This window comes from Phasianus colchicus, chromosome 5 (genome assembly GCF_987193195.1).
Source record: "Phasianus colchicus chromosome 5, bPhaCol1.hap1.1, whole genome shotgun sequence".
NCBI lineage: Eukaryota > Metazoa > Chordata > Aves > Galliformes > Phasianidae > Phasianus > Phasianus colchicus.
Window position 1 is genome coordinate 2,716,927 of NC_143440.1, and position 13,782 is coordinate 2,730,708.

Genomic DNA, 13,782 nt, shown 5'->3' on the forward strand with positions numbered 1-13,782 from the left:
TCTTGCACGTTCCCTTGAAGAAAGAAGCTCATTCTCAAGGCTGTGGTCCTTGAAAAAGAGATGGCTCTGTATTTGCAATGAACAGAAAGCCTGAACTGGGACCAGTAGTAGGAATGGCATTCTGCGAGGGTGAGAATGGGGTGGAAAATGAAGGAAAACTGAAGCAATGCAAGACCACTTTGATTAAGCAGAACTACAGTACAGGCATAAAAATACTGGTGCACAGGCAGAGAGCACTTGGTCAGCTCTGACTGTGAGTATGGAGCTAAGTAGTTTTGTGCAGCACCGCTTTTCCCCACATCATAAAGTGTAAGGGCTCAGACTTCTTAAACTAAACAACATTTATTCAAATTATTTTGTGTTTTTTCAGTTGACAAGTAAAATGTAGACATACATTCTTCGTGGGCGTCTGGTTGGTTGGTATCAGCTACCTAAAGGTATGCAGTCTATGACTCAGTTTGTGCCTTAATTTAGTTTACTTATTTACTTTTTAGCTGGATTGCTTTATGTTCCGTCTGTGTTCCTGAATGCACATGTGGAACTAGACATGACTTCTGAGAGCAATCTCATTTGATTCTTCTCGTTAAGTCTGACTAGTGTTAATTAAATTCAACTGAGAGGTCCTTACAATCTCTGAGGCTGAGCTGATCAGATTACAGTTAAATTTCAAAAAATATTTCATAGAAACTGTTGGCAAATTCTCACATTTCACAGAGTTGTCAAATCGGGGTAGCTAATAATTCAGAGTAGTTTATTTATGTCTAGAATTGAATTCATTTCTGTTTACAGAAATTTACAGCTGTTTTGTCACCTGTAAAATTAGTTTCTCAGCACCATTTTCTATGGAAAATGGTTTTTCAAGTAGTGTGGATGACAATTAGGAATTATGTAAGCACGTTATTAGGATCATTTGGAAGTTCAGGCATGTTAATTGTCATTGAACAGACTCAATTTATAGGTCCGTGAGTATGGGTTTACTCTGAATTTAACTCCATCTTGCTATATAGCTTAAAGCACACTGTGATGGTGTCTGTGATGGTGTCAGTTTGGTTAGCTCTGAAAGACTGAACTTAGGTTTTGTCACTTCTGAGGTTAGCACTTTTGGCAGATTTTTCACAACAGTAACAACCTGTAGGGGCATGTGGGTGTGTGCACACGCGTGTATATATTACGTGGGTGCTTACATACATATTCATTCTCTACACTGTTGTTTTTGGCAACTTTTGTTCTTCGTTATGTCAGCTTGGTTTTAGGTTTTAGTAATAATCATACTTAATTATTGCCATGGCAGACGGTTTTTATCATAGAATCATAGGATGGCCTGGGTTGAAAAGGACCTCAGAGATCATCTAGTTTCAAACCCCTGCTATATGCAGGTTTGCCAACCAGCAGCCCAGGCTGCCCAGAGCCACATCCAGCCTGGCCTTGAATGCCTCCAGGGATGGGGCATCCACAGCCTCCTTGGGCAACCTGTTCCAGTGCCTCACCACCCTCTGGCTGAAAAACTTCCAATATCTAACCTAAACCTGCCCTGTCTCAGTTTAAACCATTCCCCGTTATCCTGTCACTATCAACCCATGTAAACAGCCATTCTCCCTCCTGTTTTACGCTCACTTCAAGTACTGGAAGGCCACAATGAGGTCTCCCCAGAGCCTTCCCCAAGCTCTACTTCACTTCACTACTTCACTACTCACAATCGTGGAGATTCACGATCCTTGAGGTCCCTTCCAACCCTGGCCATTCTGTGATTCTGTGATACACAGACAAACGTGCTGCACGGATACAGATACAAATAGTTTGGATGTTGCAAAGCTTGACAGGTTGCATACTGTACTTGGTGTCCTACGATCTGAAAAACAAACCAACAAAATGCTTCTCCCTTTACTCAGCCTGATGCTCGGTTTCTAGTGATACTGTTGTCTCCAGTGCTCGAATCATTTTGTTACTCTGACTGGCGCAATTTGTCGACTATTAGAGACTGTAGCTAATGAGACTTGAATCTATAGGATGGTGATCAGCTCTGTGATCTACTTATAAGTGCCTAGAGTTCCTTCAAAACCAAGAATATGGATTTGCTGCGTAGTGATGCAGTGCTTAGAGCACAGTCTGCCGGTTTTTTTGTACGTTTCAGCCCGCTCGAGGGGAGGGGATCGTCCCCTCAGCTCTGCCCTTGTGAGGCCCCGTCTGGAGTGCTGTCTCAGCGCGCATGCGCGGGGCGGTGCCGCTTGCCGGTCTCCATGGCGGCGGCGCGGTGGCCGCCGGGAGCTTCGCTGTGGTGAAGCGGTGCGGTGCTGCGCGGGAGCGGATAACAGCTCTCCTCTGGCGAGGGTGCCTTCGGCCGCCATGAGGAGGACCGCGCGGCTGCCGTCCCTCAGCAGCTCGGAGGGCGAAGAGCCGCTCAGCCCTTCCAGCTGCTCCTTCCGCGAGGAGGAGGAGAGGCCCGGTTCGTTCTCGAATACGGCCTCCCGCTGGGGAGTGAGCAGGTCGGTGGGGCGGGGGAAGGAGATGAGCAGTGAGGGAAGGCGGGCACGCCGAGCGGTGTCTGCAGGCGTTTCTTGAAAGAAGAGCGAAACATCCAAGAGAAATCTGTGCAAAACACTGGGAAGCCTCGGGTTAGAGCAGCCTGTCAGCCTGCTTGCAGTCCTTCCTCTTCTTTTACTCCTTTTAAGCCGAAGGGGGGAGAATTCAGGTTGGATGTCAGGATCGTTTCAGAACAGGCTGCACAGAGGGGCTGTGATGCTCCATTCCTGGGGGTGTTCAATGCCAGGCAGCCCGGTCCAGTTCTGGATCTCACAGCTGGCAGCTCTGCCTGTGGCAGGGGTTGGAGCTTCATGATCCTCGGCGTCCCTTCCAACCCAAGCCTTTCTATGGCTCTCTGATTCTAATGGGTGCCCACCAAATGTTCATCTAAAAGCTTCCCTGTGAGACTGCCAAGATTGCAGGTATAATAATAACAACCATTTCCTACACAGCCACTCCTCCGTTGCATCTCAAAGAGTGGTGTGGTGGTGGTGTTCTCTTGAAACTACGTGAAAGTCAGCCAGAGGCAGATGTTTAACATGGGAAAATTAGATTTGTAGAAGAGAAGAGCTGAAATTGAGGCTTTGTGTAATGGCCATCATTTCAGTATTACGTGAATGGTGTGACATACAGTGACTTCAGTGACTGTATGTGGAATCTGCTCATCAGACTTCAATACTAACGCCAAACTATCTATATCAATTTATTTGTATTTAAATTCCAATTTACGCTGGAGAGTGCACTACTTTATCAAGTCTGTTATTTTAATTACTCTGATGAAGGCTATGAATATGCTGGCATTCTAGCAGGGGATTCTATGAAATTCAGGTTTTGTGTGGATCATAACTCATCACAGCAGGTGGACAAGTGTGCAAGGAGTTCTAGGCCTGCAGTGCTCTTCTCTGCACACTATCTATGTGTGTTTTGTCTGCAAGACTTTATATATATATATATATATATATATATATATATTTAAATATACGCATAGAAGATTAATTTCAGGAGCATTCATGTAATATGCTTGTTTGGGTGCCTCTTTCATAACTTAAGTTAAGCAAACAGAATTGCTTCCTGTAGCAAAGTGTGTAGGTAGGTGTTTCCAGAGTGCATATGTTCATATAAAATATTAACGTGAAGTCTGATCTCATTGTTTTGTTGTTAAGAAAAAATTCTGTGTAAGATAGAGAAGAGCTCAAAGAAATCTTCTGGCATGTTTTCAAATAAAGCCTACTGTACTCTCTTTCTTGGGAGTACAGGTACAGAATATTATAAAATATATTTCTGGCCTGGAGGTAGGATCGCTGCATTACTCATGAATAAAGTTATGAGTGAGTTATGCAAAGTGTTCTACTAAACGTCTTACCTTGTATAATATCACTAAGTGTTCTGCACAAGCCATATTTTTTAAGGTGTATTTCCTGTGAATGTGTTCTAAAGAGGAAAATTTTAACTTAGAACGGATTCTGGGTGAATATTCTCCAATACTATAGGACTTGAAAGACTGGAAAATAATCTTGATTATACTTTGCCTTTGCAAAAGGCTGCTTGCCAATTTGAGCCTCTCAGTGACAGAAATGCTTCCATGTTTCTGATGTTGGGTTTGGTTAGTTCATAGGAGGTAATGTTTGAACCTGTTCCACAGTATGGAACAGAAAGAAAAGACACAAGCTAGAACTTGGTACGTAGAATGTGACGGGGATGGTGAGGAACACAAAAAGAATGCTGTTTACCATCTTGATGGTTACTACGCAGGTGGAAGAATAATGTAATTTCTGCTACAATAGAGAGAAATGTGGATTTTTTGAGACAACAAAACTGGATAGACTTTCAGTCAAAGTTCTGACAGATAATGTTCCTTTACGTTTCTCATTTTTCACTCAGGAAGGAGGATGACTCTGAAATAACAGAAGCAAATGAGCACTCGCCTTTGAAAGATCATCTTTCACCATGGGAAGAATGGTTCATTGGAAAAGAGAAAGAACTACGTGCCCATTTACAAGCTAGAGCTGCAGAGGTGAATGCATCTTAGCTTGACATAAAATCTAGCAAATAGCAAGCACCAAATGTCAGGATTTTATTTTCTGTTGGTTTTAGAAAAACTAGCCATTTTGTCCATGGTTTTCAGTTTGTTTTGACCTCTGTAGTATTAGGTTTGACAATTCCAACATGATTCATGCCTTGAGCTTTCTCTTTTGCTAAATGTTGCACATAATTGAAATGGTACTCTGTAATATTTTGCTTATCCTACCAAAAGGTAATGGTTCAAGTTTGAAAGAGCATAATGTATTGATGTAATTGGTACCTTGATTTTCATTGTGGTTACGTATGCCTGTGTGTAGGTAGTAAAACATGACAGGGTGTGTGCTAGGTGTAAGCACTGCAAGCTGCTTGGTTATACATGAGACATAGTGTTGTTACCCACTCAGTGGGTAATTGCACAACTGCTTGGTGTCATTTCCCAGACTGTGCTGCTCTATCCCAGGATTTCTTTCCCTCCTTCCATCTTTTGTCCCCCTTGCAAACCAACAGTTCTTGAACACTGAGACTGGGGCAGAAGTAAGTGAGAGCGCCCTATCTTTTCTTGATTAATATATTTGTTGTTGCAGTTGATTGAATGATACTATTGTTAAAAGTCAAATTGGAAGAATTGGGTAGTGGTTAGAATAATCGCATCAAAGGTAGATAATTTCTCACTTAAGTTACTGATTTACCATTTGACCTTGAACAACGACCTCACTTTTCTGTGATTCATTTAATCTGTAAAGTGTACGTAACACATATGGGTTGCCTCACGCTCTTTCTGTAACTCCCAAAACTGGAAGGTCTTAAAACAGTGTTTTAGGGGTCAGCGTAACACCAAAATAGTTTGCTAAGCTTGAGCAATATTTTCTGATCTATTCATATTGTCTACACGTTTCACATCTTTCCTTTTAGATTCTAGTTTGGTAACTGTCCCCCTGTTTTGATTTGTAAGCACAAAAAAAGAGCCATTCTGCTGTTGTACAGTAAATAGGTTTGCTTAAGGACTTCTCATATGGTCTTGAGGAGGATGTCTTAAATTACCTTAATCGTGATTTTTCTTTATGGATTCATTTCCTCAAAGAGTCATAAGTAATTGTGTATTTACTGTGTCTTACAAAGATGAAATACTTCAGAATTTCTTCTATTATATTTATAATATGGATCTTATTCTGAAACTCGATGAAATCCTTAAAAATTTTTGTTTCAGTAAGCTTATACTTAAGCCCTAATGTTCCTGTAGTTTTGATATTAAATGTCACAGATGAGTAATAATACATCACTTAGCTTTGATGCCTTCCTGAATACGGAGTAGTAAATCATCTAAACTTTAAGTACTGCAGAAAAGTAGTAATACCACTTGAGATTCCATTGACTGATGTTTAAATGAGCCAAGGAATGACTTGTTTGAGTTGTTTGTTGAAGTATTTCTGGAGCCCAACAAAAATATCTGTTTCCAGTTTACAGAATCACAGAATGGCCCAGGTTGAAAGGGACCTCAAGGATCATGAATCTCCAACCCCCCTGCCACATGTGGGGCCACCAACCTCTGCATTTAATACCAGACCAGACTGCCCAGGGCCCCAACCAGTCTGGCCTTAAACACCTCCAGGAATAGACAAGACATCCACAACCTCTCTGGACAGCTGTTTCAGCACCTCACCACTCTCATATTAAAGAATTTCCCCTGACATCCAACCTAAATCTTCCCTCCTTCAACTTAAAACCATTTCCCCTTGTCCTGCTGTCACTCACCCTTTCAAAGAGTTGATTTCCCTCCTGCTTGTAGGCTCCCTTTAGGTACTGAAAGGCTGCAATGAGGTCACCCCGCAGCCTTCTTTTCTCCAGGCTGAACAAGTCCAGCTCCCTCAGCCTGTCTTCGTACTGTAAAAATTCTACATTTCTATTAGTTATATTTCATAATGTTTCTGTGTTAACTGTCATTCATTTTTTCCAAAAATCTTCTTGAAGGGAAGTGTTTGAAATGTAATGCTTAATTTTTTATTTATTTTTTAACTTCAGCCCTGTTTCCACTATTGAGCATGCCACTATGTGGTTGTGACATATTAAAGATGTGTGCTTTTTATTTTTTTTAATTAGGAGATGAATATACAACTTGAGAAAATGAAGCAAAAGGAAGAATTTGAGAGAAGGAAAAGGACAGCTGAAAAGAAGCTCAGAGAATGGATGCAAAAAAAAAGAGAAGAGGTAAATTATACTTCAGCTGCCAGTATTCTGGCACATGCTGTGCTTAAGTAAACCTGTGTATAGTTTACTTAAACTGTTTGGACAGCCATGTTTTTAGTTTGCTGAAAGAAAGACTGTTTTAACTGAAAATTACAAAGACATGCTCACACAGTTAACCAATTTTCCAAGACTGATTTTTTTTATTTTTTATTTTTTTCCCATGAGGTATAAAGAGATTTGCTTTCTGAATACTCAGGTAACTGATACTTGTTGCATATCTTGTGTAGTGGCCTGCTAATTACAGCTGGGGTTCTGATCTTTGGTGTACCCTAGGCTTTCTGATTTCCTAGGTTCAATGCCTGAGCATATTGATTATAGTCTCCTACTTAACTGCAGTGTCTTGTACACCAAGTAGAGCCAGAAAAAGGATTTAGTTAAGTACCATTGTGGACAGGAAAATAGCATGGTGGAGTTGAGAGAGATAATTGAGGTGTGAGGCCTGATTCAGGATATTATCGGTAGCCCACAGCTTGCAGCTGGGAATTTCTTCATTTAAAAAGTCATTTCACAATGGAATCAGGCAATCTTTTTCAGTTCTCTGGAGAGGATGCCAAAATCCCATGTCAGAAGCAGCCAGAATCTTGATCTCAACAGGACACTGTACAGCTCTCTGTAATACAAACACTGTGCGTCCTGAGTGGTAAAAATAGAAAAGATGGGGAGATTTGGTTTTGTTTAGCCCCTGGTAATTCATAGGCATATTTGTTCACTGTCTTATGGTCTGTAGCAATTCCAATTTCTTACTGTTCCGTACTGCTGGTTCCCAGTAAAATCAGAGGGAAATCTCCCAATAGCACTGCTTTGGCAGGGTATCAAGGCCTAATTTACTCTAGGACCCCTAGAAAAACTTGTGTTTGAACCTAGCTTCCTAATTTTTCTTAGCTTCATTGCTGACTGGATGATTAGCATAACCTTGAACCACATCAATCCTGATTTAAGCATTCATTGTGATGTGGAAGGGGACCTACCTTATTGAAGTACACAGCAAAAGATATAACATTGATTATTCAGCACAGTGACATTTTCCCCTTCTAAAACAGAAATTAACAGCTTCCTGCAACTATTCATTGGCTTGAACAAGTGTGATTACATGTTAAAATGGTTCACTTCACAGTTCAAAATTGAATATTCTCTTTGGGTGTCTGTCTATCTCATTCAGCTTCTGTACATCTCTACCTATTTGTGTCCTCCTTGTAACTTTACCTTTGTGGGTTTACTGATTAACTCCTTCCTTTCTGTTGGCAAAGGGATGTGCAGGTCTTTTTGATGGCAGCATCAGCTTGGAGAACAGCAGAGGGAAAGAAAGTATTTGTGTTTGGACTTGTACATGTTATGTTTTGGAAGCTTATGGTCATTCTTAGGCCACGTCCCAAGCACTTACCAATAGTAATCTGTTTTTCATTTAAATCAGATGATTCATTGGCTTGTCTTTTCTGAAAACCACTCTCAAATCAAGAAAAAATGGATCTTGAAGGCTTAGCTTTCTTTAGAATTGTAACATTTCTGCTGCATACTCCTCTGCAGTACAAGTTTTTACAAGATTGCCTGTGAATAACACATACCGAATGATAAGTATGTCAATTCAGTGGCTAAATCTGTGTTTGTGAAAGATTTCACGTGAAGTTAAGGTTGGATTCATGAATACTTGCTGTGATTTTTCTCAGAAAATATATGTACATGTGCAAAAGGTCTATTAGCATGAAAAGGTGCTCCTTGAGGACAAACTCAGTTTTCTTCAAAGTAAATATTAAGCACTCACCCTGTTTGTATCCTGTTGGTGATTCTCACCACTTTGTGGAGAATACAGAAAGTGCTTTACAGGAGATGAGCCTTTCAGGGATGTTACCTTTGTGGTCTCTGCAAATCTGAATCCTTCCCCTTTGCTGAGTATTGGACCTGTGGTTCAATTGATGAAGGAAGTGAGGGATGTTAGAGTGTAAGTGAAACTTTTTCCTTCATCTTGAGCACAAGGTCTTTAAGCAGCTCCAGGACGCTGCTGGAAAAATCTTTATAAGGCAGATCCACGCCAGAATATTTGTGTGGGCCTGAAAGAATTCTGCTCTTGTTCTATGTAACAAGCCACTAGCATTTGGTTATGTGGCAGTGTTAGTTGTAGTGCTCTGACTGTTACATACAGTTCATTAGCTTCAATTAGGAAGAAGTACTTGTGAGGACAGTATTTATTTAATGTCTACTTAAAACCATGTGATGTGAGGCTTTTGCATTCTTCCAGTCACTTTGCATAAATAATTTTTGAAAATCAAGATGTGGTCACCATTTCATAAACTTCAATGTAAATAAGTTTTTGTGATTTCAGAGGTTGAGAGTGAACTGTCAGAGAACGTTCTAAGCTGTGAAATATGTATGGAAATACAAAGGAATTTTGCAGCTCATAAAGAAGGAGAAACTTAGTAAAAATCAGCTGTCAGGTGCTATTGTGGTTCTAATAATGCTGTCAAAATTTACAAATCATTAAGATGCTAGACCTCTTCTTGACAAAAATAATTCAACTTTCTCTGTCTCTGGAGGTTGAGTCATTTGTGGGCAGACAGTAAATTGTCTGGTTTGTTCTGTTTTAGATGTAACAAGTCACAGGAATATTGGTTAAAATATTTTAACTCTGAAGGTATCTCCAGACATGGATTTAGACTCCAGAAGAAAATCTGAAACCAACACCCAAATCTTTTTCTTCATTACTGTTAGGTTGATGGATAAAAATGGGGCGTGTATGATAACAAGTGCTAGAAAAGCAAAGCTGTCCAATGTCACGTTTTCATTATTAAAGTAGCCTTATTTTGAAATGGATTTGAGTGGTGCACAGAACTGGACTTCGAGTGAAACCATTAGAATGTATCTTAATGTTTCTGATATGTTAAAACAATTGCTTGATTGCTAATTGCTGTAGTTAGATTCCTGTTCAGTAACGAGCTCTTTGTAGACAACTTATGGCTGAACTGTGAAGCTTTAAAATGAAGGAATTGACATCCTTGAATCCCCTCCATCATCATAGGTCTAAATTTTGAATAGATATTGTAAACTAACCACTGTCTCATTCTGTTAGATTAGAATTAGTGGTTGTGAAAGCTTATTCTCTTCATGTCTATTCATTCTCTTGTTGTTTGTTTTTTTTTTTTTACTTTACTCTCAGAATCTTATCTCTCATGGATGAGGAGCAGAATACAGATCTCATTGGTTTATAAAACCTTTGTCTTTCCAGACTTCCTTTCTTCTTTACTCTACATCCTCTTCCAGATATTTCTGAAAAGAACTGAGGATGGTTTTGATTATGGACTTCTGTACAGTCTCACGCTAAATGTTCTTCATGTAAACATAGTCCCAGCCTCTCCTATTATAGATTCTAAGCATAATCTGGGTTTAAGGTTTCAAGAGTGCTGTGTTTACAAGTCCATATCTGAAGAACCCCAGTTATGTACGACCAACTCCCTGTTGTTTTGCCCTATTTGTTGAATAGAAAGCTTGTTAACAGTAGCAAGTTTCTTCTTTACCTAACTGTTGATCCACAGATGTGAAGTCTCTTTGGTTCCTATCAACAGCTGTGGGATCAAACGCTTAAATTAGCTACGTTTAAGTAGTGATGTAGTGATTAATTGCTATCAAATCAGATACCAGTTGCTTTGAGAAATGCATCGGGGATGCATGGACTGTGACATGTTTTTAAAATAATGTGACCATTTAATTCTTTAGAGTATTATATTGTAAATTTCTTGTAGAAACCTCTTATGAATTCATGCAGAATAAAGTATTTAGATTAAAGGTAAGGACTGATGACAGCAGTTTTTGTTTAAACACTTAAATTGACACTGATGCAGTTCTTCTCACTGTCTACACTCTGTTTAACGTATTTTCCAATTCTGTGAAATCCACCTTTATTAACTGCTGTACTACTTCATTTTTTAATATTGGTAGAATATGAAGTTAGAAATATCAAGATAAATCAATTTGTATATGTACTTAGGTTTATGTATAGGAACTTCCATTATATATTGTTGGCTAGCCCTGGTAGGCAGCTAAGCACCACACAGCTGTTCTCTCACCTTCTTCTCTATCTTCCCATGCAACAGCAAGATGGGGAAGAGAGCTGGAAGAGTGACAGGGAGAAAGCTCAGGAGTTGAGATGAAAAGAATGTAATAGGTGTAAAGCAAAAGCTTCATGTGCAAACAAAGCAAAATAAGGAATTAATTTACTACTTTCCACTTGCAGGCAGACATCTAGCCATTGCCAGGAAAGCAGGGCTTCATTGTGCCTAATGGTTACTTTAGAAAACAAATGCTGTAATTCCAAATGTCTCCCTCCCTCTCCTCCTTCTTCCTCCTAGCTTTCATTGCTGAGCATGACATCATATAATATGAAATATCACTTTGGTCAGTTTGGGTCAACTGTCTTGGCTGCATCTCCTCCCCCAGCCTCCTTGCTGGTTGGACAGCTTTGCACTGAAATAAAAAAATATTCTGATACCATATTAATCTGACTAACATCTCAAATGAAAAGAGAACAAGACATTGCTTTTCATTTTTTTTCTTAAAACTAAGTATGAGCAAAAAAGATGTTACTCTTAGAATTTTAATGGCCAGATTTTTTATTCTTTTTTGATTTCTTTCAGCAAGGCTTCCTTACTTGCTGAAAAACACCATTCTCATGTGAAAAATTACAGGATGGGAGAATTTGCTGTTGTTGCTTTTTCATTGAAAAATACATCTTTTTATCATTTATTTTACTTTTGGCTGACAGTCCTTTTAAGGAAGAAGCAATAGGAAATAGAAAGTTGGAACCATCACACTATGAAATAATGAATGGCAATATTCTTGGAGACAACTTCTCTTTCTTGATATGCTGTATGATTCCTTACAGAAGAGAGACTTGCATCACAACCCTTTTTTAAAGACTGCTGAATGCATGTTACCTCTCACTATTGTAATTCAGCATACAGATTGTTCAGCAGTTTGAGCATGACTTTCAAGCTAAAAAGTCGTGCTCATGCTGTCTTTCTTCCAGTTAATGAATATTTCATTATATTTATGAGGAAGTGATATTTTTAAGGATCTAAACCCAGAGTGTGGAATACATTACAAAATAGTCTTAAAATAGTCTTTTTTTTTTAATACAGTGTTTGATGTCTCTTCACATTGAATTTATCCTTGGGGTTGTGCAAGGCCAATCTATATAACTTTAGATTGTACCTGGATCTTATTTATGTAAGGCTTATTTTTAGTTTTCTGTAGTAGAATGAACCAATTTCTCACATTTAGTGTTAAAATTAATTGTGGGTAGTCTTGCAGAACTTGAATTCAGAGTGACAGATGATTAAAATGAGAGTAATTGTGTTTTGTGGCAGCTTTCATGGAGTCTGTGTTCTTCTGAAGACCTTGAGAATATTGATGGGCCAAGTCCACTACGACTTTCTGCTTGTCACTTATATCAAATACCCACATGATAATTCTTTAAAGAAACAGAATTCAGGAGAACGATGCTCTAACTGTCTTAGAACTCTCCAACTTCTAGACTGTAATAGAGTCCACATTGATTTTGTGAACATTGTTGTAAACCTGCCTGTTGGTAGTGTTGTATCACTGACTTCCTTTCTCTCCTTTTTTTTGCTTGCCAGTTCTGGAGAGCTTATAGACATATTTAAGTGAGCCAGGTTTGGTGACTGAGCTGTGTGATAGGAGTAAATTGAAAAGGCAGTAACAATTGGATGAATGACCCCTATTTCCAGAGTTGTTAAATGTGACTGACATTCCAGATTGCTGTGAATATATATAAGGAAATTTGCATATATGTTCTGATGTTGACAGTGTGGTCTTTTCCTATATTTCACCAATCGTTCAGTATGAAATGATGCTGGAATACAGAAACAAAGATGTCAGAACTGTGCAATAGAATCATTGGGCACGTCTGAAAAGAAAAACACTGTCATATCCTGTAGAGTAGAAAACAGGAAAACAATTGCTGTGAGAAGTATCTTAAAAAATCGAAACAGCATAAATTTCTGGAAATCTTTCTATTTACAGAATCATGACATGGGTTTGGGTTGAAAGGGACCTTTCAAGATTGCCCCCCTGCCACGAGACCGTGTATAGAAAATTCAGAATATAAAGCAGCTCTGCATTTGATCCTTTTTACAGCCTCTGAGTTAATTATTAATATGAACATACAGGAATGTATGTTTTATTAATTTTCTTCCAGTTGGATATGTTGACTCTGTTTCAGTGGTAATTGGGCTCATTTTCTGCCTTAGAAATTCTTTTTGGCAGAAGGTAGTAAATAAGGCTAAGTAGAGTGTCAAATTTAAAATTTCTTTGACAAGTCTCAACATATACATAGGTCTGATTTTTTTTCTTAAAAGCTGAATAGTTCTGTTGATGAGACACTGGTTTGATACTGACTCAGTAAGGCACACACTGCCCACTGAGTCACCAGGACTGCTTTGTGCCATGTCTGGGTTTGTTCTGGGTGGGGGATTTCCAAGTACTGACCCAGCCCAGTCTTTATTAGGTTCCGAGACCTGATAGGATCGCAGCCCATAGCAGTCAACCTTCAGGCCAGATTTGTATCCTTTCTGCTTAATAATGTGTTTGGGTGGAGTGGCAGGAGAACAGGCTCTTCCTGCAATAAGTAATGGGATGTTTTACAATCAATACCTTAATTTATGTAACGTGTGTAATCAGATTTTAAAGTATATGTAAACTTAGAGGTGGTTTAGTGAATAGGTATGTCTGTTGGGAACACAAGATCAAAGAGAATTTTTAAAACCCAATCTGACAACGCCACACATAAACAAATTATATAATTTCTCTTCCCCTTAAATATGTGGAAGCAGTGTGAAGGAAGGACTGAAGAACATCGTGTGCATTCACCTGCACATTCCTAGCTTTTTTGATAGTCTTGTATAAGAAAAAGAAATGAGAATGGGGGGAAACTGGAAGGCTGGAGTGACAGGAGCTTGACACAAACCAGATTATTAAAGCAGCTGGGAA

At 39.2% G+C, this 13,782-nt stretch overlaps 1 protein-coding gene across 22 annotated transcripts in view; it reads left to right on the plus strand.

Moving 5' to 3' along the window:
- Positions 1–2,195: 2,195 nt before the first annotated feature.
- Positions 2,196–13,782, plus strand: part of CCDC34 (coiled-coil domain containing 34) — a 98,524-nt gene continuing 86,937 nt past the window's right edge. For 12 of the 22 annotated variants that reach the window (XR_016466594.1, XR_016466588.1, XR_016466596.1 and 9 more), the window contains exons 1-3: positions 2,196–2,483; positions 4,402–4,534; positions 6,640–6,747. Coding sequence is in view for 11 of the 22 variants with exons in the window: in XM_090140167.1 (XP_089996293.1) it covers positions 2,344–2,483; positions 4,402–4,534; positions 6,640–6,747 (381 nt within the window). In the remaining 11 variants the exon portion in view is untranslated. The remainder of the gene's footprint in view (positions 2,484–4,401; positions 4,535–6,639; positions 6,748–13,782) is intronic. The other 10 variants (XM_090140170.1, XM_090140169.1, XM_090140171.1 and 7 more) reach the window with 5 other exon arrangements.